The sequence below is a fragment of the Passer domesticus genome, chromosome 17, assembly GCF_036417665.1.
Source record: "Passer domesticus isolate bPasDom1 chromosome 17, bPasDom1.hap1, whole genome shotgun sequence".
Classification (NCBI taxonomy): Eukaryota; Metazoa; Chordata; class Aves; order Passeriformes; family Passeridae; genus Passer; species Passer domesticus.
Window position 1 is genome coordinate 3052862 of NC_087490.1, and position 27737 is coordinate 3080598.

Consider the following 27737-nt stretch of genomic DNA (forward strand, 5'->3'; position numbering starts at 1 on the left):
ATGTAGGCTCTGATCCATCTTGCCAACATCCCATCAATTTCCATTCTCATCTGCAATTTTCCAAACACTGCCTTCCTGCCATTGTTTTCACATCTCAGCAAGCAGACCCTAAATGCTTGATCTATCTCCCACACAGTGTGTATGGGTAGAGATTCATCTACAACAGACCTTAAGCACAAGAACAGAGCACTGACTTGTCCCAGCACTTTTCCCTCCTTCTTGCTTCCGGGTACACATTTATTTACATTGACCTTGGAATAAACTTTGCCTTATTTCTTAAAACTTCATCTTCTGGAAAGAAAAGTTTCAGATCCACTGTAAAGCAGGATTTCAAACCAACACCATTTATTAGCAGCAACACTTCGTGCTTTTCATACTGCCCCCTCCAGTTTTCTGGTTTGTGTTTTCTGACACACCTACTTGTCATCTGGTTAGGGACAGAACAGTACCAACATCACTGACATGAAACACAAACCACATGTAAAATGGTTCTCTTGTTTGTAATAACCTCCTCCTTGCCACAGAGCCTCCCAAATATTGCTCACCTGTGACATGGATATACTGGGGCTTGTTTTCTGCTGGGAAGTTGAATGCAGAGGCTGAGTATTTATCTTGTACAAATCCAAATCTGAAGAAATAGAGACAAGGGGAATTAAAAAAGAAAAGAAAACAAAAAGATAAAAAGAGCCACTCCAGGTAGAATTCCCCAGCCAAAGGCCGGGGCACCAGAGGAAATCATTCCACTATCCCTTTCTTACGACCTGAAGGCAAAATGAAAAGGGATGAAAAGAGCTGAGCCTCTCCAAATAGTCTCTGCCCCTGCCAGACACAGTGTGAAAGCTTGTCACCCCACACTGCTCGGGCCTGTCCCCCCACACTGCCTGTCACCCTACACTGCTCAGGCCTGTCCTGACTTGAGCTGGAAACAAGAGCAGCAGCTCCATGCAGTCTCTGACAAAATGGGGCAGCTGCACATGAAAGAGGGAAGAGCAATAGTCAAGACAGATGCTCCCTAGGCATGTTTCAAGGTGCAACATTATTATTTTCATTATGTGCAATGTTCCATGCAGACTTCAAGAGGCTTACCTGGCAGCTCTCTGCTGTTTGTAGGATACTTGTTCTTCTCCTGCTTTCTAAACTAATGAAAACTGATTTCCAAGCTAAAGTCCATTACAAAAGGCAGGCCTCTCATGAAAAAACCCTGGCATCTACACCGTGAAAGAAACTGGCAGCTCAGTCACACAAAGGGATAAGGCTAGATAGTATCCAAAGCTTCCAGCAATTCCTTCTTAACCTGGGCCCAGCCTCCTCTGCAGAGCTCCCACCCCAGTCTCCTGCCTATTGTCAATCATCAGGTGTCATCCAGTTCAAGACTGTGCTAAACACACAAGAAGGAAATAACTGTTCCTTCTCAGGAAGAATCCATTTACAGCCTTTCTGCTTCTAACTTCGAATAAGGGGCACCTTGCAAAGGCAAGGCTCTCCCTGGGAGCAGGGCCTGGTTCCTAAGGAGTGAAACCCCACCAGCTGCCCCTTGCACCCGCAGAACACCCGGGGCATGGAGGCTGAATGTCAGTCTAACAGTCTGCATGCAGACCTCAGAGAGGAGACAGCACAGAGCCCAAGTGGCTCAGGAGAGACTGTTCAGCACAAGCCTCCATCCCACACTGTCCAGGGAGACAGGAACTGTTTGGTCAACCCACTCCACTGCAGACACACCTGTGTGCTATTGCTTCCTGGAGAAGGTGCATTCGGTCCCAGTATGTCTCTGGTTCAAAGCCTGAAACAAACAGAAAAGCAACAATTATCTAGTAAAACTACTTTATTTCCTTCCTTTTAAAGACTTCAGGTTTCCTCAGGAGGCCTCAGGGCACTCTTTTTTTCCCCTAGCCATTTCTTTCAGTCACACTTTTTTGCAGGTGTCCCTTAGAGATGTGTCTTGTGCACTCCAGTAGCAGACTCATATCTGAATTTACTATTTGTGTCTCTTGAGATGAAGAAGAGGAACATAAAGGGGGGGGGGGGTGTGGGGGGCCAAGGAAGAAGAGTGGGCTGCTGTGTATCACAAGAGTGCTCTGAAAATATTTAATTCAGTCAGTTGGGCTATGGTGACCTCATAGCATATGGATTTGTCACATTCATTGTGCAGTTACACCTGGACACTGAGTCAAGGGTTAATGAAAATATCAAATTTACTATGTTAAAACAGAGCCTTTTGCTAATTGTCCCTCCTCATGATGTATTTTGCCCTTCTCTGCATGGGCACAGGTCTCTGATCTTGTGGTTCCACCTGAGGTTTACCACAACAGGCTCACTGGAAAGGGCGAGGTCACATTGCAGAAAAGGAGATTGCAGTTTCTCTGCTTAATCTCATGTGCAAACACTGGAACCATTAAAGTAACCATAGCAACAACAAAAGAAGGATGGCAGTGGTGAAAGCCCAATCTTAGGGAGGGGGAGAATAAACAAATGCAGAGCAGCTGTGGGTCTACCAGCAAAACAGACACAAGAGTCTGTAAAACACAACAGCTACTGGATATGGGTCTGAAAGTGCACAGGGCAAGCACCACTGGGGCGACCACCCTTCCTGTGTGTTGGTGCTTCCTGCTGCCCACAATCAGCCTGCCAGCACAGCTTCCTCCAGCACCTCCTTCCTGAGGGGCTGCTGACCTGCAAAAACAGCTCCATCAGCCACCTAAGGCTGCCTGGTAAGGAGCTCCTTCATGTCAGCTCTGCACCAACCGTGGCCTGTTGGCACAAAGTACCCTGAGGGGTAAAAGAAAGTGCATTTCTTACCATCAAACAAGTGCTCACTGCCCTCCTTCAGCAAGCAGCTCACGTTGAGTGGGATGAAGAGCTGAGCTCGAAGCGGGTCCCCGTAGAGGTAACTGGGCAAAGCAAAGGGCCCTTCCAGCACCGGGACCAGCAGGAACCCACAGGAGGTGGCCTTCCTGTGCCAGCCCTGAACCTGAGCAGAAATTCACACAATGAATCACACACACATGCCAGCTGACGAAGGGCACTTATGTGCATAAGAGCAACTCATTCCCCCAGAATAGATCAGACATGCTCAATTCTGCCCCGGCTCAGCTTGCTCGGCAGGGCAGGCACACCAACGTCCTTGCAAGCAAAGCAGTACAAGCACAAGACATCAGGCTTTCCTTTTTCTGAAGTGCTCCATCAATCAGAAAGCACTTTAAAATAGGACATTTTTCAGGAACTGATTCAGCCTACTTATCACCAGTGGCTAAACACTTCTGCTTTACTGGAACAGTGCAATTGATTTTAAATAAAAGCAAAACCAACTACCTAGTGCTGTCTGGCTGGGTGGGGTAAAACCTGGCATTAAATCATTTGAGTTTTACAGAAGCTACATTAGGGAAAAAAATCTAAAAATGAATCTAAAAATTTAATCTAAAAATTAAAATGTGACATGTTTTCATTTCAAAATGTTTTCAGCAAGTTAAAAAAACCCTAAAACATTCCTGAGCAGGAAAACCACATTGTCTGGAAAAGCCCTGTTATGAAAGCAATTCCACTGAGATTTAAAGTTTTAAGGTTTGGGGATAGAAGGAATGTAATGTGAAACAGATTTTTTTTCAAAGACCTGGCTCAGGGCTTAAAATTTGCCTAAGGGGGACTTAAATTTATCACCTTGACCTGTGTTGATCTCTGCATACTGTGCATAAAACCCACTGAAAGCAGAACACACTCAGCAGACAGAATGACTACAGCTGGTGTGATAAATGCTGACCAGATGCAGCAACGCTAACAACCACCAGGAAAATTACTTGTGGAAATAAAGGCAGATGCAAGCCACTGTCTCTCTCCTTCCCAACACAATGTCCCCAGTTGTCCAAGGGACACAGAGGCCAGAGAGGCATTTCTGTGGCTGCCCAGAACAGCAGGACCTCACCATCTCAAAAAGAACAGCTGCAGTCACTGCCATCCAGTGTAACTTGATTTCAAAGGCGGCGCTCAGGGAGAAGTTGCCGTGGTAGTAGCAGCTGCACCACTCCAGCCGGTCCGTGCGGTTGTTCACGTCCACGTCCAGCGTCACCGTGCGCTGCTCGGGCACCGTGGCGGCTGCGCGGCCAGGGACAGTGTGCAGGAGAAGGTGCCACACAGGATGAAGAGAACAGGAGAACCAAGATCAGTTATTTGAAATTCATTTGTCCTCCCATTCCTCCCCAGGTACTTTTGCGCTGGCAGAAAAGTCCCAGAATGCGGCTCATCCAGATCACAAAAGACAAAAATCCTGAAGTGTTTCTCATGTCATGGGTATGTGCTACAGAATCACCTCCCCAAGCAGTCAAAAGACATTTCAGCTGCAATAAGGAGAGAGAACCAAGAATCCAGCAGTTAATCAATAGGCAACTGGTGCCATAATTACGCATGGCTAGACAACACCAGCTTCTTCATGCCCAAAACATTCCAAATATTTCTATATGCCTCCACCAGAAGTCACAACAGGGTGCTGTTGCATGGGGCAGGAGCATTCCAGGACTTTCCACAGCTAAAGGAGATTAGAAGTTAAACTTCTTGTTTCTTTAATCCCATATCAATATCCCACATTACCACACTGTTAAAACGGCACATCCAACACTTTCTGTAAAAGCACCAAGAGTCAGCCAAGACATGCAGCAACATTCTGACCACTGCAACAGCTCCCAGTGCTTTGCAGTAAGGGCTGGGATAGTGCCCAGGATCCAGCTCCCTTTGTGCCCCACACCCCAGCACCCTGGTGACAGAAACCCTCAGGCATCAGGCAGGAGAGGGAGAGAAGCACAGCAGTGGAAGTGACCTGGCTGGTGCCACACACAGGGCTGCAAGGCTGGGGACAGAACCCAGATCTCCTGACTTGGAGACCAAAGTCCTGCTATAAACACACCATCACCTTCAACTTTTTTTAGACAAATACAAAATTCAACATTTCTGTAATGTTAAAAATTGACAGAAAACAATGGGCTGCAAGGCTCCTATGAGAAAACTTCTACCCTTTTTATTATTGCATGCATAAGGGATGCATGTTATCTCTTGCTGAAGTAGATGACCACCCCTTGATTGGCTCAGCTTTTAAATTATCTTATAATTTGATGGCTTGATGGTATTTAAAAAAAAAAAACCCAACAACCTGAAATCCTTCCTCAGGTAGATGGAAAGTTCCCACCTTCACTGCTACTGCAAGTTACCTGGAGGCACTTTCAAGGTTATAAGGAAACCCTTTACACTGCTATTACTGCAGCATAGAACATGAAAAATAAAAACACAACAAAAATGAAAGAACATCACCCATCATTATTTGTTTCATAAGTAAGACCCATTTTTGTCTTTGGGAAATGTGTCATTTGCAATTTCTGAGTTGATCTGGTATTGTCAGACCAACACTGTTGAGTTTCTTTTCCTGGCTCTTTTGGGATATTGTGAACACCATACTTGTGGTCAGGAGGTTATGGTGCCAAATTTGTAACAAAGTGTGTTGGAAAACAACACCCTGGAAGCTGTGAAACCAAAGCAGCTCAGGCAGGTAGGTGCTGGTCATTAGCCAAGAGGTCAGTGATAACACCACAGCCCAGTGTGCCCAAACCAGCACACTGTGAAGAATGAGCTCCCTGCTCCCTTACACTCTTGCTTTTCCCAGAGAGTGCAGACTCCCTGCTAGGGCTGGACTGTCTCTGCCTTGTCTGCAGCTGCAGTTCACAGGCAAAGCCAGAGGAAACCAGTCCAACAAGGTGAGCTAATAACAAATACATTAAACACTGATGAGAAATGTCCATGTGTCTGAATTCAGAAGCTTCTGATTAAAACCAACTTGTTTTAATAGAATATACTCTGGCTTCCATAGGTCAGACTTTAAGAGGACTCACCTGCTTCCCAATTGTCTTCTACTACTGAGTATGTAACTAATGGTTTACTAAGCAAATCGGAGAGGAGCAGGCAGGTTATTCTCCAGTCAGACTCCACTACATACATGACTACAGTTGCTAATGCATGCACTGCTACAAATCAAAGGGACAAGATTAGCTGTGTCACAGGTCAGACTTCCACTGGGAAGGGAAAGGGACAGTCACTGGGCAAGTGATTGGGAAACTGGGAGGGATAAAGATTTGAGAGATACATGGAGCTTGTTCCAGAGCTCCCAATGCTTGCATGCAATTTTATGTCACAGCTGACATTTAGGGAAGGTGGGGAGGGGAAGAAATAAAAACCACAACCTAATCAAGACCAAGAGGGGAACAAATGAAGTCACGTGGACCAGGGGTCATCTGGGTTTAGTAAAGCTCTTTACCTCAGATGAACTGCTGAAGTTTTTTTGGAATACTGTTTAGAAGAGGGACAGCACAGAAGCATCATTTAAATTAGTTCCTTTGTAAGAAAAACTTCCACACTCAATTTTTCTACAAGAAATTGTAATTCCTGGAGAACCCAGACTGCATGAGAGCAATCTGAAGGCATTTATCACTCGTTCAAGGGCTGAAAATTAGTTAATTTGCAGTAAAATGGTCATAATCCCAACTGAAAGGAAAAGGAGAGCTACTCAGGGGTGCAATACCCACATGCTGCAGGAATACCCTGCTCCTGGCTGGTGTTAAATGAAAGGTGAGGGGGACACTGAGGCACACTTCTGCTCATCCCCAGGGTGCAGGCCTGCTGAGTCTCAGTCTTCTCAGCTCACAAGAGAGCACAGACAGGAATGTGAACTGGTTTTCTCAGGCTAAATAGTGAGTAAGAGATCAAACCATGAAGAGGATCTGGCCCCAGTGCCTCCAGCCTCCACAAAACTTTCATGCCAGCCAGTTCAGGCTTCAGCTCCAGCCAGCCACTGAGCTAACGAGGCTGGATACCAGCCAAGGCAACAGATTTATCATGTGACAGGGAAAATAACCTGCATATGTTGACTTCAGGGAATTAAACATTGCTTCAGACTTGCCATCTTTAATGCTTTTGGATTTCTGATGCTGTTCCTCTTCAAACAAGGTTCTCAGAAATACACAAGAATTACTGTGACTTCAGGCTTAAGAGATAGTACACCTGCAGTAAGGCACTTATCTTCAGAGGGTCAAATATAGACAACAGAAGAAAAGCAAAACTTTTCTTTTTATCCTTAATTGCTAGGCCTTTAACAGATGCATCTAAATAAACCTGAAGCTGCAGTTCCATAGCAATGATTTTTCTTTTAAACAAGGAAAGGAGAACAAAAGCAAGTGACTCAGGCTGGCCTGGAAATGTAACAAGAAGCTGACAAAGCAACAGGGTCAGTCACGCAGCCAGTGTGTTTCACGGGCTGTTAGAGGCACTCACGGTTACTCTCCACACATTAGAGAACATTAGATACTAATGGGATCTTGCCCAGCAGCAAGATCTTCCTACTGCTTCCATACCACAGGGATCATCTGCAGCTGGGCTCCACAGACTCATTAATGTCAGGAGTCTGCTTCAGATTAGCTAAAAAGCCTCCAGCACATCACAGAAAACTTCTAACACATCTGGACCTCCCTGTGGCTTTTGCCCCTAGGAAGCTATTAGACATGTAACTTTAAGAACAGTTTGGTTGCTTTGCTGCTCTCACCACTTGTCCCTCCTTACGGGTTGTGAGCATCTCTCTGGATTTGCAAGGAGACAAAGTATCTTCCTCCCCAAATTCTGGAGGTTCAGGAAGAAGGAGTATTTTAAGAAATACTTTTTATTGTATTCCAGTACTCTGAAGCAAACATTTCCTGCCCAGCCAGTGAAACACACCTCCAGCACATGAGAGCGAGTCCACATGCAAGACACTGTAAGGCCAGCATGAAATTTGCAGCTTTACTGCTGGTCCACGTGAGATCATACCCTTGGCTGGCTGCTCTTCCCCTTTCAAACTATCCCCTGGCACTTCCCCAGCTGTCACCTGTGCTGTGCATCTACCTAAGAGTGCAGCTGCCTGGCTCCGTCCTCCGAAACTGCGGCTAAAGGAACTGTGCCTACTTGCATAGGAGGCGGGGCGGCTGGGCAGCCAGGGCAGCAGGAACGCCGGGATCTCCGAGTGCAGCAGCTCTTCTGCCACAAAGGCCACCTCAAACCACTTCCTCTGGAAGGCTGAGAAGTCGTCCATGGCAGCTGTGTGCCACATGGCAGGCTGCTGCAGCCCCACTGCACAAGGGGAAGGAATGTCCAGTTAGAAACAAGAGGACAAAGCTCCGACAGAAAATGTTCTTGATGAAAAAGAGGCAGGACAAAAATTACTTTATGTTTTCTGCTATTCTATTTTTTTTTCCTTAACTAAAAGACCAAATTTCTCAGACTCTTGAGATCAGTGGTTATCAAGAACAGCCCAGTGATTATGCAAAGGGGTAGTGAGGAAAGTCTTGTAATAACAATGCTGACCTCGCTCTGGTTCTTTGTCCACAACAATCCTGTAAAAATAAAAGCCATAAATAAAGGCTTGATGAAAAAGAGGCAGGATAAAAATGACTTTATGTTTTTTGCTATTCTAATTTTTTTAATTTTTTTTTTTGTCCCTTAACTAAAAGGCCAAATTTCTCAGACTCTTGAGAGTGGTTTTGGTTGCTCCCAAAATGCATTCCTGCTGCAGCACCCCTAAGAATCAAGAACAGCCCAAGTGATTATGCAAAGGGATAGTGAGGAAAGTCTTGTAATAACAATGCTGACCTCGCTCTGGTTCTTTGTCCACAACAATCTTGTAAAAATAAAAGCCATAAATAAAGGTTCGTAGAGCTTCTCCAGATGCATGGACAATAAGCTGCTCTTCTAACATTTTCTGAACAAGAAAAAAGAAAGAACAGAACAGACATGATAAAGAAATCACTCTTCCAGTTACATAAAAAGGTTGCTAGAGAACATTAGGAAGTAATTTTCTTTTCCTTGGCATCTTTTTGTCCAGATATGTACCTAACAAGAATACCAGAAAGTTATCTCTTGATATTCAGTAAATGTAGCAATTTCTCATCTCTCTGAGAAATTACATTTGACCTTTCTACAGATGTCTGTCTTCCTCCCATACCCTGCTCTGGTTTTATAGATGGATTTATAGAAGGTAAGAGTTTGGAAGCATTCTAAGTTCTCTGTTAATTGATATGGGATCTCAGCAGAGGAATGAATTCCAGAACATTTCCAACCTTCTGCCCCTGACACAGTTCAATACAGAAAAATCCCTTGATGAATACAAGCAGTGTTCCTGCATAAAGTGTGTCTGCTTCAGATCTGAAAGGTCATATGCTGGTTTTATTACAACTTTATTAACTAATTATCAGAAAGGAAAACCAAATCACAGCCCAGTGCCTCAATTCCAACACAATGCAGGGCACTTGATAAGTACCAGCTAATTGAAGATTATAAACAGAACTATCATCATATAAGTAGAAAAAAAAAAATGTATTATTAGTGAAGAATATGTTCCTGTTTTGTGATAGGGAATCCAAAAAATGTCACCATTACCTCGTATTCTGTTGAGCACTGCTTTCAATGCTCATCCATAAGAGGATTTTAATAAGTAACAGAAATTATTGCTATGCTTTCCTCTGAAACTTTACTTTCTTCACAGAGTGAGGCCTTTCTGGCCCTCCCTATGCTCCTGGATAGTTTCCTTACCTGCATTATGTCAATGGCCATGGCCTGGGTGTGCACCCCTTCCACGTTGTTCACCAGCCAGTGCACAACTTCTGCACTGATGAAGCAGTAGGGGGAGAGGCCCTTCTGTTCAGAGAGCAGCTGGATGCCTGTGCTGAAGCACAGCAAGTCACACGTGTTAACACAGGCTGACCAAGAGCTCTCTTAGGTAACAAAGACAAAAATCACTGCTGGGGGAAAGAAAAAAAGGGAGAGGGAGGATAGAATACAGGACAAGAAATGCACAGTGCCCCTGGAGTGATGTCTCATTGGCTTTTGGTAACAAGATGAAGAGCTGTCATTGACAGCACTTTGCTGACTTACTGGCAATTCTTGATTTGACAAGGTTCTGGGACTCTAATAATTGAAGTCTTTGCTCGTACCTCAATTTCTATAAAATTCCTTATTAGAGAGTCTGGAACTGAATAACAAAAGGAAGTTTAAAACCCTTCAACAGCTGACATGGGCTCTCCTTTGAATGATTCCACTTCTCATGTCCTCTTATTAAACATCTCATCACATGTTAAGCACATTTATATTGAAAACTTACGTGGGGTGTTTCATGGCTTCAAGAATCTCTATCAAAGTGGAGGAGGAAGTCAGAGCACTTGCTGAACACTGCTGAGAGCTGGGCAGTAAACAGAAGCAGACTTAGAAATCAAGGAAGCTGCTAGATTTGTTCAAATATGTACATTTAAGAAAACTGCTCTCTCTTCTCAACAATGAGTTTGCCACATTTATTTCCTTTTTCATCTCAAGCACAACTAGAAGCATCAGATGAGTATTTCCCCCCTGAGGTCACCAGGTACTGCTATATGGACCCAGTGCACAATGTATCACATCCACCTATATCCAGCAGCAATTGAGAGCAAACATTTTGAAGCTGGCTAATTTTCTTTTTACTGTAATATACAACCACAGGAAACAGGTGCTAATAAAGTTTATTTTCATTATTGCTTCCTCCCTGGTGTCTTGCTTCCAGGTTAGAACCTCTTGGATTTCATCAACCTACTCAATCCAATTAGACCTGCAGCCCCCACACCCCTTGCCAAAACACACACAATGTCAATTCAAAGCCTGGTTTCCTACTAGCAGATTTCAGAAGTGGAATTTCTTCATTTCTTGAAGAATGAAGCCCTTCTTGTGGGTGGAGAAATCAGGCCTTGTGTTCATTTAATTCTGGAAAACTGGGTTGCAGGGCTTATTTTACTACCACTCTGTCTGCACGTGGAAATGCTGCAGTGAGGTCTTGTGACAAGTGCCTGCTCGTGCTGGCAGGCACAGCACAGCCTGTTCCCAGACTGCCCATTCCCTGACACCAGCAAGGGGCTGCAATGGAACAGCTCTGCAGTACAGCACTGCTGTCCTCTCCTACCTGCCCTCTGCAGCAGCAGCTGAGCTGTATCCTGGCTCTGCAGCATTCTGGGTGCTCCCCAGGGCCTGGCTGCTGCCCCTGTCAGGGACCTGCCCCGAGGCCAGCAAGGTGCTGCCATCTGAGGTTGCAGGAACTGATTGATCAATAGAGACCTGGGAGGAGCAAACACAGAAACATCTCTATGAATCCATCATGTAATCCATTTCCCATCTTCTCCCCTCCCCACATCATCCATGCCTCAGCCCAAGTTAGTCAACAACAAGCAATACCCTAAGGAAGCACAGGCATATGCAGGAGGGATAAATACAGTCTGACTCTGTCATCACTACAGAGCTCCTGACAAACAACAAATTCAGACCCAAATAAAGATGAGGATCACCAGCCCAGCAATAATTGCATTGAGAGAACTACTGGCAAACCAGCAACACCAGTCCAAACCTGACATTTTCAACCCAAGGGAATAACTATGATTATAAGCACACAACAGGACATGGGAAGGTAGTAAGCATTCAGCAAATACAGTTTCAAGTCTAACTCTCAAAAATATGCAAATGTATCACACGAATTCAAGTTTCATAATGCTCAAAAAAAAAAACCCAGCTCATCTTGCCTCCTTTCTCAGGGCAGTATGAGAAGGCTGGTTGACACCCACCCACACCTATGTCGCCAAGACAACAGGAACACTTTCCTCCCGCAGGAACACTCGCACTATTCCAATGGTAGACTGAATAGTTCACAAAATTAACATAAAATCATTTCAGAAAGAGCATGAATGCTGAAGGATTCAGCTAAGTACAGGCTGTAATTGCCATCTGTCATTAACACGTATGGTTTAGTAAAGGCACATTATATAAAAGCTGGAGAGGTGGGGGAGAGAACACGAACGGCAGAGGAACTCTAACTCGGGCTGCTGTAAACATGGGGGCTGCTCTGCCGTGATGAATCCACAGCACACACACAGCTCAGAATCACAAAGCTGCTAGCTTGACTTAGGTCTGGCTGCCAAAAGTCCTTTATTTATGCCATTTCTCACACCCCAAAAGTCTCTAATGGCAGATGTCCCTTTTTGGGCAGCCAAAACCAGCAGGTGCTCCAGGGTCACCTCTACAGTGCCCACAGCCAGCAAAAGCCTTTCTCCCTCCTCAGGGCTCACTCCAAGCAGCAGCATTTCCTATAGCCACACTGTGCTACTGCTAATTCCTAATTGGTGTTAAGTGGACAAATGACTTCAGTCACAAGGACTCTTTTAAACCAAGATGATACTATGTATTTTCAGCCTCAGCTGTTCAGGAATCCAAGGAGAATTTGACTTGGATCTCTCCACAGTCACCTGTCAAACACCACAGAAGAAATTTAGCCAAGAACCAGACAAGTGAGCTGTTGCCATTTTGTTCAGTGAGGGAAGATGGAAAACAAGCATTTACTGAAAAAACAAAAAGAGCAGCTTTAGTAGTTGACATGACAGTACTGCAAAGGACAGCGAGACAGGGCACATGAACATCCAAAACACAGCACAAACATTGAATGGGGGAGAAAAATGCTTGCATCTGCCACTTTGTTCTGCCAGTGCTGTACATCTCACTCCCAATGAGAGTACCTGGAAACCAACCCAGGCTCCCAGTGTGTTAAGCCCAGGACACAGATGCTGTCCATCACCTCAATCCAAAGGCAGAGATGACAAGAAGCCATTCCAAACTAACCTGGGAGTAGAAGGTTGAAGCTGTGCGTGGGCTGCGAACAAAGTCCATAAAGAAGGCCCCATCCTGAAGGCATCAGAGGAAGTAGGCCCATTAATGGCAACAGCAACAAGGAGTTCAAGAAAAGCAAATACAAGGTTGTGCAAGTATGAAATGACCACAGAGAGAAAGTATGAGGAGAATGCAAATCCCAGACCCAGAAGGTCAGATGCAGCAGAATGCACAGCATCAGGAATTACTCACATACACATCTTTACTTTCTCTCTCTGTAATAAGACATTGCTCTTCCTTGGCACAGATGCTTTCCCAAAATTTTTAAACCCACACTGATCAGAAGCCAATTGAAACTGCAGCCTTCCCTCCATACTTCAGAGAAAATCTTGAGCTCTGAAGTATGGGGGCTTCCATCCCAAATACAAAACTGAAATACAGAAACCACAGGTGTAATGCCAAATATCCAAAGGACAGATTTTTTTCTAATCTGTTAGACATTCAAATGATAAAGAGGGAAAGGCAAAGGAACAGTTTTCAGGAAGCACCCTCTTCCTCTTACATGCAGGTCTGGTATGGTGCAAAGGAAAGGGAAGAAAAACTCATCACAAAGATCCTTCCAACACTGTGTTTAATACTTCATGCAAAGTTAAACAGACACTGCCTGTGCTATGCTCCTGCCTACTGACAAACCCTGGTGAATTTATCCCAGCTGCTATTCCAAGATGTGTCACGATTCTCTTATCACACAAGACAATGTAGTGGAACTCATCGAGATTTTCATTCCCTATTTGCAATTCTTTATTCTTTTCTCTTGGCAAAATATTTTTGTCTAGCCTGCAGTTAAGATGATGCTTACCTTGGTATGAACACATAAAACAGTTTTTGGGAAGAATCAATGCCAGGGTTACCTGACTGGCATTTACATTGTGCAGAAGCAGAGCCAAGTGCCCTGGATCCAAAAGGGCAAAGACTTCCCAAACAGATCATGGATCAAGGGAACTCACTGGGTTAAAACCACAGTGTTGCCCAGTAACTGGCTCAAGTGACTTGTCAATTCTACTCTGAAACAAAGTGATGCAAAGCCAGTGGCTCAGTTTTCATCTGGAAAAACTCAAGCACTGAAGGGCATCCTAGAAAAGCACTTGCTCCCTTGGCTGCTGGCAGAGCTCACAGCTGTGATAATTTATCAATTCTCTGGCTGCAAGTGTGTGGAAAGCCAGACCTCCCTGTGCTGAGGAGCCCTGCAGGGGCTGTGACATGAGGCGCACTCTGGCTGCTGTTCCCAAGTGAGCCCAAAGCTGCCTGCCCACTGGCATCTTTCCAAGAGGCATAAGCCATCAATTAGGAGACTGCAATTGCTTATCTCCCAGTCCCTGTGTGTAAATATTTACAGGAGTGTTTACTGCTGCAGCATGAAAGGCCTTCAATTGATAACACACTCTTCCAGAGTCTCCAGCCTGCCTTCCAGAGAGCTTTTGAACATTAACATCACTCACAGTGGCATTTTGTGGTAGCACAGTCTGTTATTCTGGTCCCAGCACACTCCTGTGCCACTGCTAGGGAAGCCCACTTTGCCTTTTGCCCCCTCTACCACACAGAACAACTGGACATAACATTCTCCTCTCCTGTTCTTCACATGGAATTTTCACCAGTTTTACAGGTAGAGAGGGACATTTAAGATCTCTGTATTTACAGAGAGAAGCTGATTTTTTCAAAATGGCAGAAGAGAAGCATGCAAAGCCTGAATTATGATGTGGAAGTTTGCACACACACCTCAAGTCAGTCTGAGCACCTGCGGTTTCCAGACCTGCTCCAGACTCATCTGTGCTCTCCCAACACTGACACTACAAGTAAGTGCCTGGTACTAAGATGGTCACACTTGCTCTATCACTTCAGCTTTCAATATCTAGGTCTCCAGGATAACACAATACTTGTTCCTAGTGGTGGCACAAAACAGTGGATGTAGAAACATTAGATGCTTAGAGAAAAATGCTGAAAGAAGTGGTTGATAGTGGTGAATCTGAGAACTTTTTCTTTGCAATATTTGAACTGTTGAACCCAAGACAGGACACATTTAAGTCCTCTACCTTTATTCAGTTCCTTGTTACTTCAGTTGAAAGACCTTCATGTCAGGACACAGAAAAATAATCAGATATTTCTGGTTGGACTTGGAGGTGGAGCTCCTGCTCTCCTGGCTCTCACAGGACAGTTGACAGAAAGGCTGAGGGACAGCACAGTCTTTTCTTTAAGTGTCTCAAGAGAGCTCCAGGAAGATCACTTTCTCCAGCCTGGAGTCCAGCCAGTGAAGGAATGACATCTAAATCACTTCTCAGGAACACACCCCCTCCTCTAAACAGAGGCTAGAGACTCAAGTTCCTGCTGCTAAAAGTCCCACTCAGTGTTCACACTGCCACAATCTAGAGGCTGATTTTGCTCTCCAAGACAGCCTGCACACAGATGCACACAGCACTGTACTGCTACACCCAACAGTCAAGCCATGACTGAAATGAAATGTGCCACCAGCAAAGGAAATGCACTAATTAGCAAAGAGCACTTAGATCAGCAAACTGCTGAGACAGCATCCCAGGGATTCCACTCCATTGTCACTCTTACAGAATTTAATTCCTCTGCCTCTGCACACAAAGGCCAGTACAGGAGCAGCCCTTGCTGGATTAGAGTGAAATGTGTATGATGTAGGCAAGTTCTCAGAGAAATAATCTTTGATTAACAGCAGCCAAAGCAAGGCCAGGCAGTGCTTACCTTCCGAGGGCTGTCCATATAGGTGGGTGTGATAGCAATGCTCCCACTCTCTGAAGGCTGGCCAGAGCTCTTGCCAGAAAGCATTGCTGCCTGCTGCTCCCCCAGAGTCCTACAAGAAAAGGAAGGAATACAGAGTTTATTCAAACAAATATGTGTCAGCTTCCCCCAAAGGCAACTGCTGCAGAGGGGTACTGGTGTATTTTCAGATATTTGCTTTCCCACACACTGAGGCACAGATCCAACATTCCTTAAGTACCTTTTGCCCCCACAAACAACACGGACCCTTGAACTCAGTTTTATTATGCATGTGTAATACTAATTTAGCATTAAAAATATTAATCTCCTATGAATTTAACACAACATGAGGAAAAGTTCCCCAAATGTGCTTTAGGTGCAATATGCAGGAAGGATGTTCTTGGCTCTTCACACAGCCTGCAGAGACTCACTTCTGACTGGCTTCCATCTGCAGCAGAGCTGAGAGTGCTGAGGTTCCTTTTTTCCCAATGGGAGGCCCAGACTGCTCCAGGGAGTGAGTGGGGATTGGACCAGCAATCTGCAAGCCTTTCATGGCAGACCCTTTCTAACAAAGAAAAAATGGAAGCACAGACTTAGTCAAGCTAGGCTTAACTAGTAAGCAAGAACACAAGACCTCATGTTATCAGGGCTTTATTAAACACATTTTTTAAATGGATTCAAACCACTGGTACACAAGAAGTGGAATAGCCTAGTGTATTTTGTGGATGTTTTTCTGAAAATAAAATGTTTGTTATTCTGGAAAAGGTGAATTTGCTTATAAAGAAATTACCCTATCTACTGTGAAAATGGGAACAGGATTTAACACAGTTTCTCTTCAGCCTCTTGAAACTACTGTTTACCAAAAAATCCACTCACATATTTCTCTTTTCCCAATTCTTCTCCTGAATGTGCAGCACAGAACCAATCCAGGTTAACCCAGAAGTGACCAGCTTAACTACCCCAGACCTCTTTGGATGAACTGTCTGCACCACAAGGCAGAGTGATGCACCCAGGCTATGCCCACCTGCAGCACAAAGCAGAGCACACCTGCAAAGAGGAGGCACAAGCTCCTGGGTAACAAAAGACTGGCCATGGTACAAAACAGAGCAGTGCCAGGCCAAGACAGTGCAGAAGAGCCTGAGCAAGAACAGCCCTGAGCCTGGGTCCAGTCACAGCAGCACGGGATGCTCATCCCAGGGAAAATTCCTTCAAGCCGTTGAAGGAAACAGCTCTGTTTCCTCTCCCAAAACATCACTTCTGTGCTGCAAAACCAGTACACTGAGCCCTACAGTCTGAAAGCTGACCCAGCACACGGGTCAGCAGTGTCCTTTAGGGATGGGTGACACTGACACCGTGCCCCAGGGTCAGCAGTGTCCTTTAGGGATGGATGACACTGACACCGTGCCCCAGGGACAGCAGTGTCCTTTAGGGATGGATGACACTGACACCGTGCCCCAGGGCCAGCAGTGTCCTTCAGGGATGGATGACACAGCACAGTGCCCCAGGGCCAGCAGTGTCCTTCAGGGATGGATGACACTGACACCGTGCCCCAGGGCCAGCAGTGTCCTTCAGGGATGGATGACACAGCACAGTGCCCCAGGGCCAGCAGTGTCCTTCAGGGATGGGTGACACTGACACCGTGCCCCAGGGTCAGCAGTGTCCTTCAGGGATGGGTGACACTGACACCGTGCCCCAGGGCCAGCAGTGTCCTTCAGGGATGGATGACACAGCACAGTGCCCCAGGGCCAGCAGTGTCCTTCAGGGATGGGTGACACTGACACCGTGCCCCAGGGTCAGCAGTGTCCTTTAGGGATGGATGACAGGGACACCGTGCCCCAGGGTCAGCAGTGTCCTTCAGGGATGGGTGACACTGACACCGTGCCCCAGGGACAGCAGTGTCCTTCACTGCTGACACCGTGCCCCAGGGTCTCCCTGTCACCTCGCTCGCGGCCCGGGTCACACCCAGCCCCGGCGGGACTCACTCGGATCATTCGATCGGAGCGGTGGCGGCGGCGGATGCGGTTCAAGCCCTCCACGAAGCGGATGAAGCCGTCGAGGAGCTGCCACTCCTCCTCGTCCGAGCGGGGCTTGTCGCCGTACACGTCGCAGTGCGCCTCCCCCTCCATGATGCGCTTGGTGGCGCTGATGCAGGCGGGCAGCAGCAGGAACCGCGTCCTCCAGAACTTCAGCGACTCGATGAGGCTGCAGCAACGTGGAAGGCAGGAGAGTTCAGCACTTTAGATTCTGGAAAACCCTTCCCAGGAAAGCGTAAATCGTTATACCTGCTGCACGTTTCAGTGAGTGCACGACCACCCTAAGACAGAACGAGAACACGTGCAAAGCAGTGGTCAGCAATCTGAGTATCACTGGCAACAAGGCTACCCTCAGAGTAATTGTCACACAGATATGCTTGCTTTTCTCTAAAAGATAGGCCCCAAAAGCTTTTTCTCTAAAAATATGCAAGCAAAAAGGAATTTTCAAGGTGCACATTAGCGTAGGAGGTATTTTGACTGAGACCTGAAAAGAAAAGATGATAAAGACTGGTTGTGCGGAGAGAAGATATCAAAAAAGCTATTGATACTAGTGGAGGTATTCCACATTTCTGGTAAGCACTTGCTCCACAGCTTAGGGGTAGGACTGCATGTCAAGCCCAGCACTCAAGCAAATCTGCAAGAGCTTCAAAATAAATGGAAGTTTTGAGTCAGATCCAGAAATCAGTAAGAAGCCAAGAAAAGCATCTGTGGGGTACAAAATGCTATCTTATTTCTTTGCATTTGTAGCAGAGGAGAAAAGAAGTTCGTGCTGAATTTTGAGATCAAGAGTCTGTATCAAAGGTCAGATTAAGCAGCAGCAACACAGAGCAAGGCTCCCACAAGGCAACAGCTGCTGGAAGCTGACAGTGAAAGCAGGCCAGATATTCTCCCTGGAGTACTGAGCACTCGTGGGTTGAACTTGATGATGAAATTTTAGGTCAAAAAGAAAAAGAGGCAATTAGGACACAGAACAGTCTGGATGGAAAAGAAGCTCTCACCTGAAATCCTCTGAGCCAGCAGAGCAGATATACTGATCCAAGTAATTCCACTTGTACTCTTCTAGTCTCTCATGGGAAAATTCCACCCAGCAAGAGACAAATTCAGAGTCAGAGTGTGAGGGGCACAAGCTATAGGTGTAGTTTATCTGAGCAGATTCATATGGATACCTAAAAGATCAAACACAAGCATTAACCTCAGTATTATTGACACTGATGCTTCTCTTTCTACTCCTAACCAGAAAGGTGCTCTTTCAAGCAAGCACAGAGCTGCAGAAGAATGCTCCTCTGAACACTGACAGCAAGCTGCTCAAGCAGAGAGATACTCACTTTGGCAGGTACCGAGTCACAGTAATTATTTTGTCTTTTAAGGTGACTTTGTGGAAGGTACGGCCCATGCTCAGCCAGTACTGATCCTCTTCCTCAGGTCTATTTCTCGACACAAGACCTGGTTGTAAAAAGCAAAACCCTTTCAGCTTACTGCAGTACTCAGAACTTCATCAACAAACTGTGCCTATAGGAAGAGACTCCAGAACTGGAGCTAAGAAGTGGGCTTCTGATCTCAGCAAACCCAGCTTTCAGGCCACATTTCTAGGGAGCAGTTGCACAAGGAGTCTTTTGCTCTTACAGTTAAGATTTGCTGATATCCTAAGCAAAGAAGAGCACTTGGGATTCATACACCACCCATTCAGAACTTCCCTGGGCAAGAACCACTAAAGACCAGCCAACATAAAGTGATGAGCAACTGGTGGATGTGCCTAATTTGAAGTTACTGGGACTGGCAGAAGAGAAAAGGCTGACTTGGCCAGGCCAGGAGACTCACCTCTGCTGTAGAGGGGACTGCTGCTGAGCGGGGGCGGCACGGCCGGGGCCGGCTTCTGCGGCTTGGGCTGCACAATGATCTGATAGCCCTGCATGAGGCGCTGGCAGATGAACTCCTCAAACACCTGCTGGGCTGTCATCTGCACGCCCTCCTCATCCCTCCTGGACACAAAGGTTAAGCAGAGCAGAATAAGGAAGCTGACCACACACCTGCTCTTAGCTCTGCTCTGCGCCCTGGGAACACCTGCCCATGGGAGCAGGAGGGAAAAGGGGCACCTTTTGACACAGGGTGATGAACTGGCTGGCAATATTTACTGTTGCCTTTGAAAGCAGTTTGGCAACCAGTTACAAATTTGCCTACACAGTTGTGGAACAATAAATTCCCCAAAGATGACTTTTCCAGCACTTTGCAGGCAGCCTCAGTGCAGTTTGTACATGCTCAGGACAGCTCAGAATGCCAGTGGGAAGCAAGGCTCCAGCCTCTCCCACAGTGGGAAGTGGAGAGCAGGGAGGGATTAGAGAACACATTCACCTTAGTGCAGCTCCTGCTCTGAACTTTGCCTTCCTACTGACATTTCTTTCAGGTGTTTCTTCATTAATCCTATTACTTCCTATGTATTTCAACCACCCTGATTAATACTTTTGTTTTGCTCCCATAAAGCAGCAACACGAGCAGGTCTTTTGATGTCTTACAAGTTATGGAAAGACTGAAAAAAATTTAAGATAATGAGAGTGCTTCAGTAAAAATCAAACTAACCCTATTTAAAGAATAGTTACCGGAGACCTCTGAGACAAGCAGAGAAGTTCTGTTTGTCCTAATTCTAATTCTGTTTTCCAACAAGATTCTTTAAACTAAATATCCTTTAGAGTGAGGATAAATATCTTAAATACTGTGTCCACATGCATTTGCTCATTTAGTGTTTCCAAAACACTTGCTAGAAAGTAGATTAACAGGGATGATAGTTTGAGTGTTTTGATCAAAACATAACAGAAAAGAGACAAAAATTTGTATCCAAACAATTTCTAACATCAAATCTACAAGAGCACACCATACTGTCAGGTGGGAACATCAGAAAAGGCCCAAAGCTATCACTGGAAAAAAAAAAAGAAAAATATAAGTATTCTGCTGCTCTGTCAGCAATCCATCATCCACTTGCACAACTGCAGGGATCCTCTTCCATCACCTGCTCCTTAAGCACAGGGCTGCAGAGGAGGTGCTGGCCAAACCTGTCCATGTCAGCCTCTGGCAGCAGGTCGTAGCAGCCCTCGGTGTAATCGTTCTGCAGGCTCTGGCGGTCGGGGAAGTAATCGGTGGTGAGGGGCAGGCAGGCCGGCGTGGTCAGGGACTTCCAGTCCACTCCAACTGTACAACAGAAGCCTGGCACTATGGGGGGAGCAGACAGCGTCAGAACTGCCTCGTCGTGTCATGGGGGCACACAAGGGGGGCACGTGTGGTCACCCAGGAAAAGCAGGGTGCGGAGCAGGATGGAAGGAGTGCACCAAGAGGAGGGTTTAAGGGAATGAGAGACAAAACAGTTGGCATAAAGTCAACAGGGACAAAAAGGGGTGTGGAATGGGAAGGGAAAAAGAAAATAGGATGGGAAGAAGGGAGGGAGAGAAAGAGACAGAGTTTGTTAAACAATGCAGTGCACATGCTGATTCAATCCCATCATGCAAAAGGCATTCAAAGTTAATACATTTAATTTCCTCCCGATTGAAAGCTAGAGCTGACATAGCCATTGCTCTTCCAGAATTACAGCAAGTCAGGTGCAGTTACTGATTATTAATAAACAGATCAACATTCCAAGTCTGAACAAGAAAATCAGACCAGTTTTGCATCCTAGACAACTGCAGAAGGAGCTGGAGAGGAGGAGAGAAAGAATGACAGACCAGCCTCTTTCTGGAATAGTACAACAGCAGAAAAGGGAGTATTCCCACAGTTATAAAAACAGAAGATATATCCAGAGGGGTGGGAAGACCAGAAAAATAGTAACTTGGAAAGCAATCTTTTCCCACACCCTTTCCTAGAGTTATGCTGCAGTTTTGAGATTACAGAGATGTAAAAGTAGACATTAAAAAGGAAAAGCTAACTAGATGATACCAAATCATCAGCTCATCACTGCATTGCATTCTGACCCAATTCAAACAATCTGTATCACCTACTGATGCTTAACTTCTTGTCATAGAGCTCCTACAGACAGAAATTTATTTTACTATAAAACTGTTAACACTAATGGTAGGAACACTGCACAAGAAAGTCATACACAACAGACTACTATAAAGAAAATGCTTTCTTAAGCAGTGACACACTTGTTTCTCTAGGAAGTGAAGGCAGATATTTCTCAGTAAATGGTACCAAATTCAGAAACTGACTGTGCTAATGCTACTTCAACAAGCTGGTACCAAACAAACTTTTCATACTGAGAGGCAGATAAGAGTTCAGCAGCTTTAGCTTTTTGCAGAATAGTGTCTGCTAAGGAAAGAATTTCAGCTGTAACACAACAAACAGCTTCACATGCTCTTAAGAACTATGGAACTGCAATCACAGTGAGGCAGTACAGGCAGATCCTGCAAATTACTGCAGGCCAAAATAAACCTCTGCCAAAAGCCAGGGAGGCTCCTCAGTTTCTTGCCTACCACCTCCTGATGCCTCTATATATGTACATGCCCTTTCCCTCCCCATCTTCCCACCTATGCAAACTCTCTTCCAAACCTTTCTCCTGCTTACTTGGATCTGGAGAATTAGAGACAGCATCTTCCAAGGAATCTTTGTTCTGAGTTTTGAGGTTCACCCCTACAAGAAAGAAATGGTTTCTTATTTTGAACAATCATGCACTTCTCGTGGATTTCAAGTAAAAATAAAAGCATGATGATGTTTTAAGATACAGAATTTCTCTGCATGGAAAATGCCAGGGTTCTGCACAGGAGAAAAAAAACACTAAGCAAATTAATGAGGAAAAAATATATCTTGGATCAAACTCGAACTTCTCACTAGAAGTGCTCAGTAGCTAATACCCAAACAAAACTCTCCTCACCAAAATGGTGAAACATCTTGAAAAGTAGATGCTATAAGCTCCTATAAACAGCTGGTGTGGCACATGACAGAAAAAGAGATGCTAAGGAGACAAGAAAAACTGCCATTTATCAAAATTAAAATTTCAGTAAGCCTCCAAACATTCAAAAGGGACTATTGTTTAAAAGTAGCTTAGGTGGATTTACCCAGGAAATTGGTATCAGCACCGTGGCTGTTCCCCTGTAAGAGAAAGGGGGGATTTCTGGTATGTGATGATGCCAGTAACCTGCAGGGGAGCTGGCTCGAGTGGCCTTCACCTTCCACCAGCTCCTCCTGCCACCTGCCATCCACACCGGGAACTGCAGCTGCAGGATTCCCTTCTCTGAGCCACCACCTCCATCTGCGGGGCAGCTCAGAGCCCAAGGCAAATAGAGGGCATCATTTTTCACTCTGAAGCCCGTGATGCACCACACCGTGCTGCAGGCAGCAGGGGAGAACCAGACTCAGTAAGAAACCGCATTTCTGGAAATTCCAAAAAACACAACTGCTCCCAGACTGCTTCATTTCATAGTGACTCAAACCACAAGGGAGAGCTCTCAGCCCAATCACTGAGTACCCAGAGTGGCCCCTATAGACAGGTGAGGGTCTACAGACCCACAGAAATTCCATAAATGCAAGAGTGTTTATTGTAAATGCTCAGCATTTACACTGTGCAAACTGCAGCCAGCTGAAATGCAGTTTAGCAACTGCAAAAACAAACAGAGCCTATCTGGAAGGCAGAAAATACCAAAAATGTAAAGCAACAAAATTAAATGTAATCAAAAGAAATTCACAGAAGAAAGCAACAGAAATAATTTTAAATGTGACTACATGAACACAAGATGAGGCACAAGAAAATTAAGCCTGCTAGCTTCTTTATGGCTCTGCAAGGCATAATGGAAAACAAAAATGTCTTAATCCAGTGTAATTCAGAAGGGCAAATTTATTCCTAAAAAAATGCATCTTTAAATTGGTTTTGAGAAAAGAACACCAAATTATTTTTGAGAAAATAAGTCTTGAATGCTGTAGTCCAAAAGTTCAACTTTTTTCCATGTGCCTAACTAAAATGCATATCTACAAAAGCAGAGGGTAGGTCACAAACAAACAGACAACACAGCAGAATGTTTAACATGGCATGTTGTTCCATTTACAGGGCTGAAAAGAAATGTTGAGAATCTTCACTAATTCATGTGTCTGGGTAAGTTACAGAAGATAGAGGTAATTTTCAATTGAAAGTAGAGACATATCTTTTCTCTAAAGGATAACAGCTTAAGGCAACCCCACCAAAAAAAAAAAAAAAAAAAAAAAAAGCCTTCTGAACACCAGTGCACCAGTGCATATTTAGGTTTTGTTTTTTTTTGTGTCTGAACATCACTGATCTGTTATTAGGGAACTCAGTTACTGCCTGAGAGCTCGTTATCAGTAAAGAATGAGCATCTTTCTATAACAAACCTTACAATACACACCTAGAGAAGCAGAGGCACATTGAACAAAACTAAAACCAACAAAGCAACCCCAAGAACAACCATACACCAAGAAGACCAAGTAAGTGCAGGAACAGACCAGTGTTTTCCCACTCTCGACTCCTCCTGCTTCGCCTGCCTGTCCTGACCAGCCCCAGCCCCACTGTCCCTGCCCCGGCCCCACTGTCCCTGCCCTGGCCCCACTGTCCCTGCCCCAGCCCCACTGTCCCCGGCCCCACTGTCCCTGCCCCAGCCCCACTGTCCCTGCCCCAGCCCCACTGTCCCTGTCCCTGCTGTCCCTGCCCCTGCTGTCCCTGCCCTGTCCCTGCTCCGTCCCCGCTGTCCCTGTCCCCGCTGTCCCTGTCCCCGCTGTCCCTGCCCCGTTACCTGTGCCGGGGCCGGCCCCCAGCCCGTTCCCGTACTCCTCCGTCCCACCGAAGCTCAGGAAGGAGCCACTCTCCCCTGGATGCCGGGAGCTGACGTGTCTGCAGGGAAACAAAGCAGGGTGTTTTGAGCAGCCTTCCTCACTCGTGCCATCCCCTGCTCTTAGCAAATGTACCAAGGAGCACCGAGCCCCTGGGCCTCGGCCCAGCCCGGGCTGGAACAAGCTCTTCCTCACTGGTGTGGGCAGAGATAATGGCACAAGGGCAGCACAGAGAAGGCTGTGACAGCCTTCCATAAATGTCCACACTGTTTGTTTGCCTCCAGCAGGAACCAAAACACTGCCTTTGCAGTACAGCAAAGAACCAGCCACTCACATCCCTTCAGGAGAGAAATAGAGCTTAGCTGGTTATCTACAGACCTGACCTCATGGTCTACAAACCCAACCCTGAAGAGTGAGCAAATGGCTCACCTGCCAGTTGCCTCATGGTAAGCCAGCTCCAGCAGCTCCGCAGAGGAATGTGTCAAATCCTGCTGCCCACTGCCCTGCATTTCTGCCATATTCTGCCGGGTCTGATGGTGGATCTGGATAGCTTCTCCTGAGGGACCTGCACAGGTACAATTGGATCACTGATCACCACATCTGCACTGATTCCTCAGCTGCTTTTCCTCTCTTTTGCCAACAGCATAAGCAATGAGAGCTAATGGACATTAAAAAAGCATGTTCACAAAATCTTCAAAGCCTTGAACCTCTGCCATGCCCTCTGAAACAAAGTATTTTTTAAAACACTTTGGAGGGCCTACTTACAAGGCATTAAACAATTATGCAAACAATTCGGCATCAACCCAAATTTTAGTTACAATTCCCTTCAACGGGGTTAGGTTCCTTTGAACAGGGTTAGGGTTAGGTTCCCTTGAACAGGGAATTGCTCTGTACCTGTTGCTGCTCGTTTGCAAATAGAGGCATTTCCCAAAAGAGGACTGCTCGGGCAGTCCTCTTTTGGGAAATACCTCTATTTGCACACACAATGAGTGTGTGCAATACCTCTATTTGCACACACGAGTGTGCACACACAAATGAGTGCGGTGTGCAGAGCACTTTACCACACCAGAGCTCTCTTGCTGTGCCAGTCCCGGATCACACAGGGGCAGCTCACCCACGGGGAAGGTGTGCATCCAGCGCCTGCGGTTGGAGGTCAGCTTCATGGGCATGCGGGACGGGGCGAAGGGGTTGATGAGGGCGCGCTGGGGCGCGTAGCCGCCCGGGCGGATGTGCAGCAGCGACTCCGCGCTGCCCACGTGGAAGCGCCCCGGGGCGCTGGAGTCGCGCTGCTGCGACTCCAGCGTGCTCTCGAGGAAATCTGCAAAACACCAAACCAAGCCAGCGTCAGGCCCTGTGCAGCAGGCCTAGGGCCTGCGAGGCCTTGGCGGGCAGAGGCCTAAAGCTAGGAAATGCCAAGTCAGCATGACTGGACCCTAGCAGCCCCTCTCTTCCTCCTTCAGACCCTGCTTATCTCTCTGTAAGCCCATAGGTCACTTTCTCCTGACCCTTACTATTGGACAGTTTTCAAAACCCCTGCCGAGTATAAAAACCCCTGATTCTGCCTGGTTCGGCAGAAGAGCTGTCCCTGGGAACCTTCACGGAACACCTGAAGAATAAAGAATCCTGCAGAACCTCAGACGGCCTTCTCCTCTCTTTCCCTGCGTCTGCTGCTGCGGCACCTGGCAAGCTAAAGAGCTGATAATCACTGAGCTGATAATCACTAAGAGCTGAAAATCACTACACCTTGCTTAGGTGGCCTGAGCTCCCGCTGAGTTATCCTGGCTCCGGCACCCCCAATGGGCCAGAGATAGTCCTGCAGGAGCCAAGTACATGAGAATTAACTGCTCAGGGATATAAAGCCTGCCCAGGGTAAGGGGAATAAAGAGACCTAAGGAAAAAGCAGGAAGAGAAGTTGAAGCAATTTCTATCCAGCCTGGAAGTTACAATGTAAACAAGAACCCAGACAAGAACAAAGCATTACTCCATCTGCCATTACAGCGCTACTGTAAACTGTAAACTTCTACTAAATTAATCCATTAAGAAACCACTTGCTAAGCCAGTTATGAAGGGCTACTCAGACCGTAGAGAATTCTTGAGAAATCAAAAGACTGTCAGGATGAGTACCAAAGCCAGAGACTTGTACACATGCCTTTTCTGGAACACTCAGATCTGAGCACTGAAATCAGGGATTACTCCCAGAAGACGTGGAACATGATCTCCACTATTCAGTGTAGAACAGAAGTGCAGTTATTTAGAAATAGGAGAGAAAATACCAGATAGATAAGTAGCAATTCCTCTGCCCAACAAGTGAAAATCCCAAAGAGAAGGAAGGGTCTCATTTACCATTTTATAATGTTAAATACAACATCTCAGTTTCTTTGACTCTTCCCTCCCTGCCAGTCCTAATCCACACACATCCTGCTGAACACCTTCAGCTGGGTCACACAACTATCCTTCAAACTAAAGGAGTAACAGAAATACCAAAGACAGAAAAGAGTTGTATTAACTGACAGCAGGGGAAAACATGAACAGTAGATGTGATGTCAAGTACACCATGTGAGAGCAGCTCCACACAGTAACTGTGATTCCTGTGACAGGATAAATATGGTATCAGTGTCACACAGCATGGCATGAAAAAACCATGAAGAGCCTTCAGGGATAGAATTTTATAGAAGATGAAGCAGTTGCAGGAGGAATACAATTTACCTGGAAATGAGCTGTGTTTGTGGAAGACAGCACATACTGCCTGAGAACAAAATTCAATTGGAAAGGAAGAAACGAGGAGTGCCAGCACTGCTAACACACTGAGGCAGCTCAGCAGTGCATTGTCAAAAGGAAAGATTCAGAAAGTGAGTCTTAATGACAACAAATCCCCACAGAGAAATGTTATAAGCAGGGTCCCTCAGGGCTCACTGTTAAGGCCAGTTCTCATTCAACAGATTATAGGTGACCTGGATAATACAAGTTCCTTGCGTACATCCACACTTGCAGGCAGGCACAGGAGACTAGTCAAGTACTAAAGAAGGTAATAGGCAAGGGAAAAGAGCAAATCAGTGTCAGGACACTTCCATTTAGGACAAGCTATTAAAAAAAGGCAATGGAATTGGAGAAGGATGACAAAGGGAGAATGCACACCCAGCTGCAGCTACGGAAAAGCTGTACCATGAGTGCCAATAGAAGCACTGTGCTGGCCTGGCAGTGGCCAACACAAACTTCCCCCTTCTCTCCCCACCAAAGGCACCTTCCCACCTGCCCCAGGCTGACCTCTGGTGCTGGTGTAGCCCAGGGAACTGCTGACTTCACACTGGTGCAGGTGAGGCCGCGGGATCATGAGGATGTTGGAGATCTTGCCCAGGGAGCTGTCGTCGGAAGCCTGGCTCCTGACCTCCTCGGGGGGCAGCGCGCGGCTCTGCAGCGAGGGGCTGCTCGACACGTCGTACGAGCTGGAGCTCTTCCTCGTGCGGCTCTCCCGCTCCCGCACCGACCTGCTGCGGCACAGCA

The 27737-nt window shown here is 46.1% G+C and overlaps 1 protein-coding gene across 7 annotated transcripts in view; it reads right to left on the reverse strand.

Moving 5' to 3' along the window:
* Positions 1-27737, reverse strand: part of DEPDC5 (DEP domain containing 5, GATOR1 subcomplex subunit) — a 40352-nt gene that overhangs the window by 1023 nt on the left and 11592 nt on the right. Inside the window, exons 21-42 of one of the 7 annotated variants that reach the window (XM_064392539.1) lie at positions 27501-27724; positions 25351-25554; positions 24666-24801; positions 24200-24297; positions 22026-22091; positions 20525-20681; positions 19299-19459; positions 18806-18923; positions 18479-18646; positions 17430-17649; positions 15879-16012; positions 15433-15541; positions 12682-12744; positions 10982-11133; positions 10157-10234; positions 9589-9721; positions 8650-8758; positions 7906-8130; positions 3917-4086; positions 2797-2968; positions 1720-1780; positions 546-628 (exon numbers count right to left, since the gene is read on the reverse strand). In XM_064392539.1, the coding sequence (XP_064248609.1) occupies positions 546-628; positions 1720-1780; positions 2797-2968; positions 3917-4086; positions 7906-8130; positions 8650-8758; positions 9589-9721; positions 10157-10234; positions 10982-11133; positions 12682-12744; positions 15433-15541; positions 15879-16012; positions 17430-17649; positions 18479-18646; positions 18806-18923; positions 19299-19459; positions 20525-20681; positions 22026-22091; positions 24200-24297; positions 24666-24801; positions 25351-25554; positions 27501-27724 (3041 nt within the window). Of the gene's footprint in view, positions 1-545; positions 629-1719; positions 1781-2796; positions 2969-3916; positions 4087-7905; positions 8131-8649; positions 8759-9588; positions 9722-10156; positions 10235-10981; positions 11134-12681; positions 12745-15432; positions 15542-15878; positions 16013-17429; positions 17650-18478; positions 18647-18805; positions 18924-19298; positions 19460-20524; positions 20709-22025; positions 22092-24199; positions 24298-24665; positions 24802-25350; positions 25555-27500; positions 27725-27737 lie in introns of all 7 variants that reach the window. The other 6 variants (XM_064392541.1, XM_064392537.1, XM_064392540.1 and 3 more) reach the window with 6 other exon arrangements.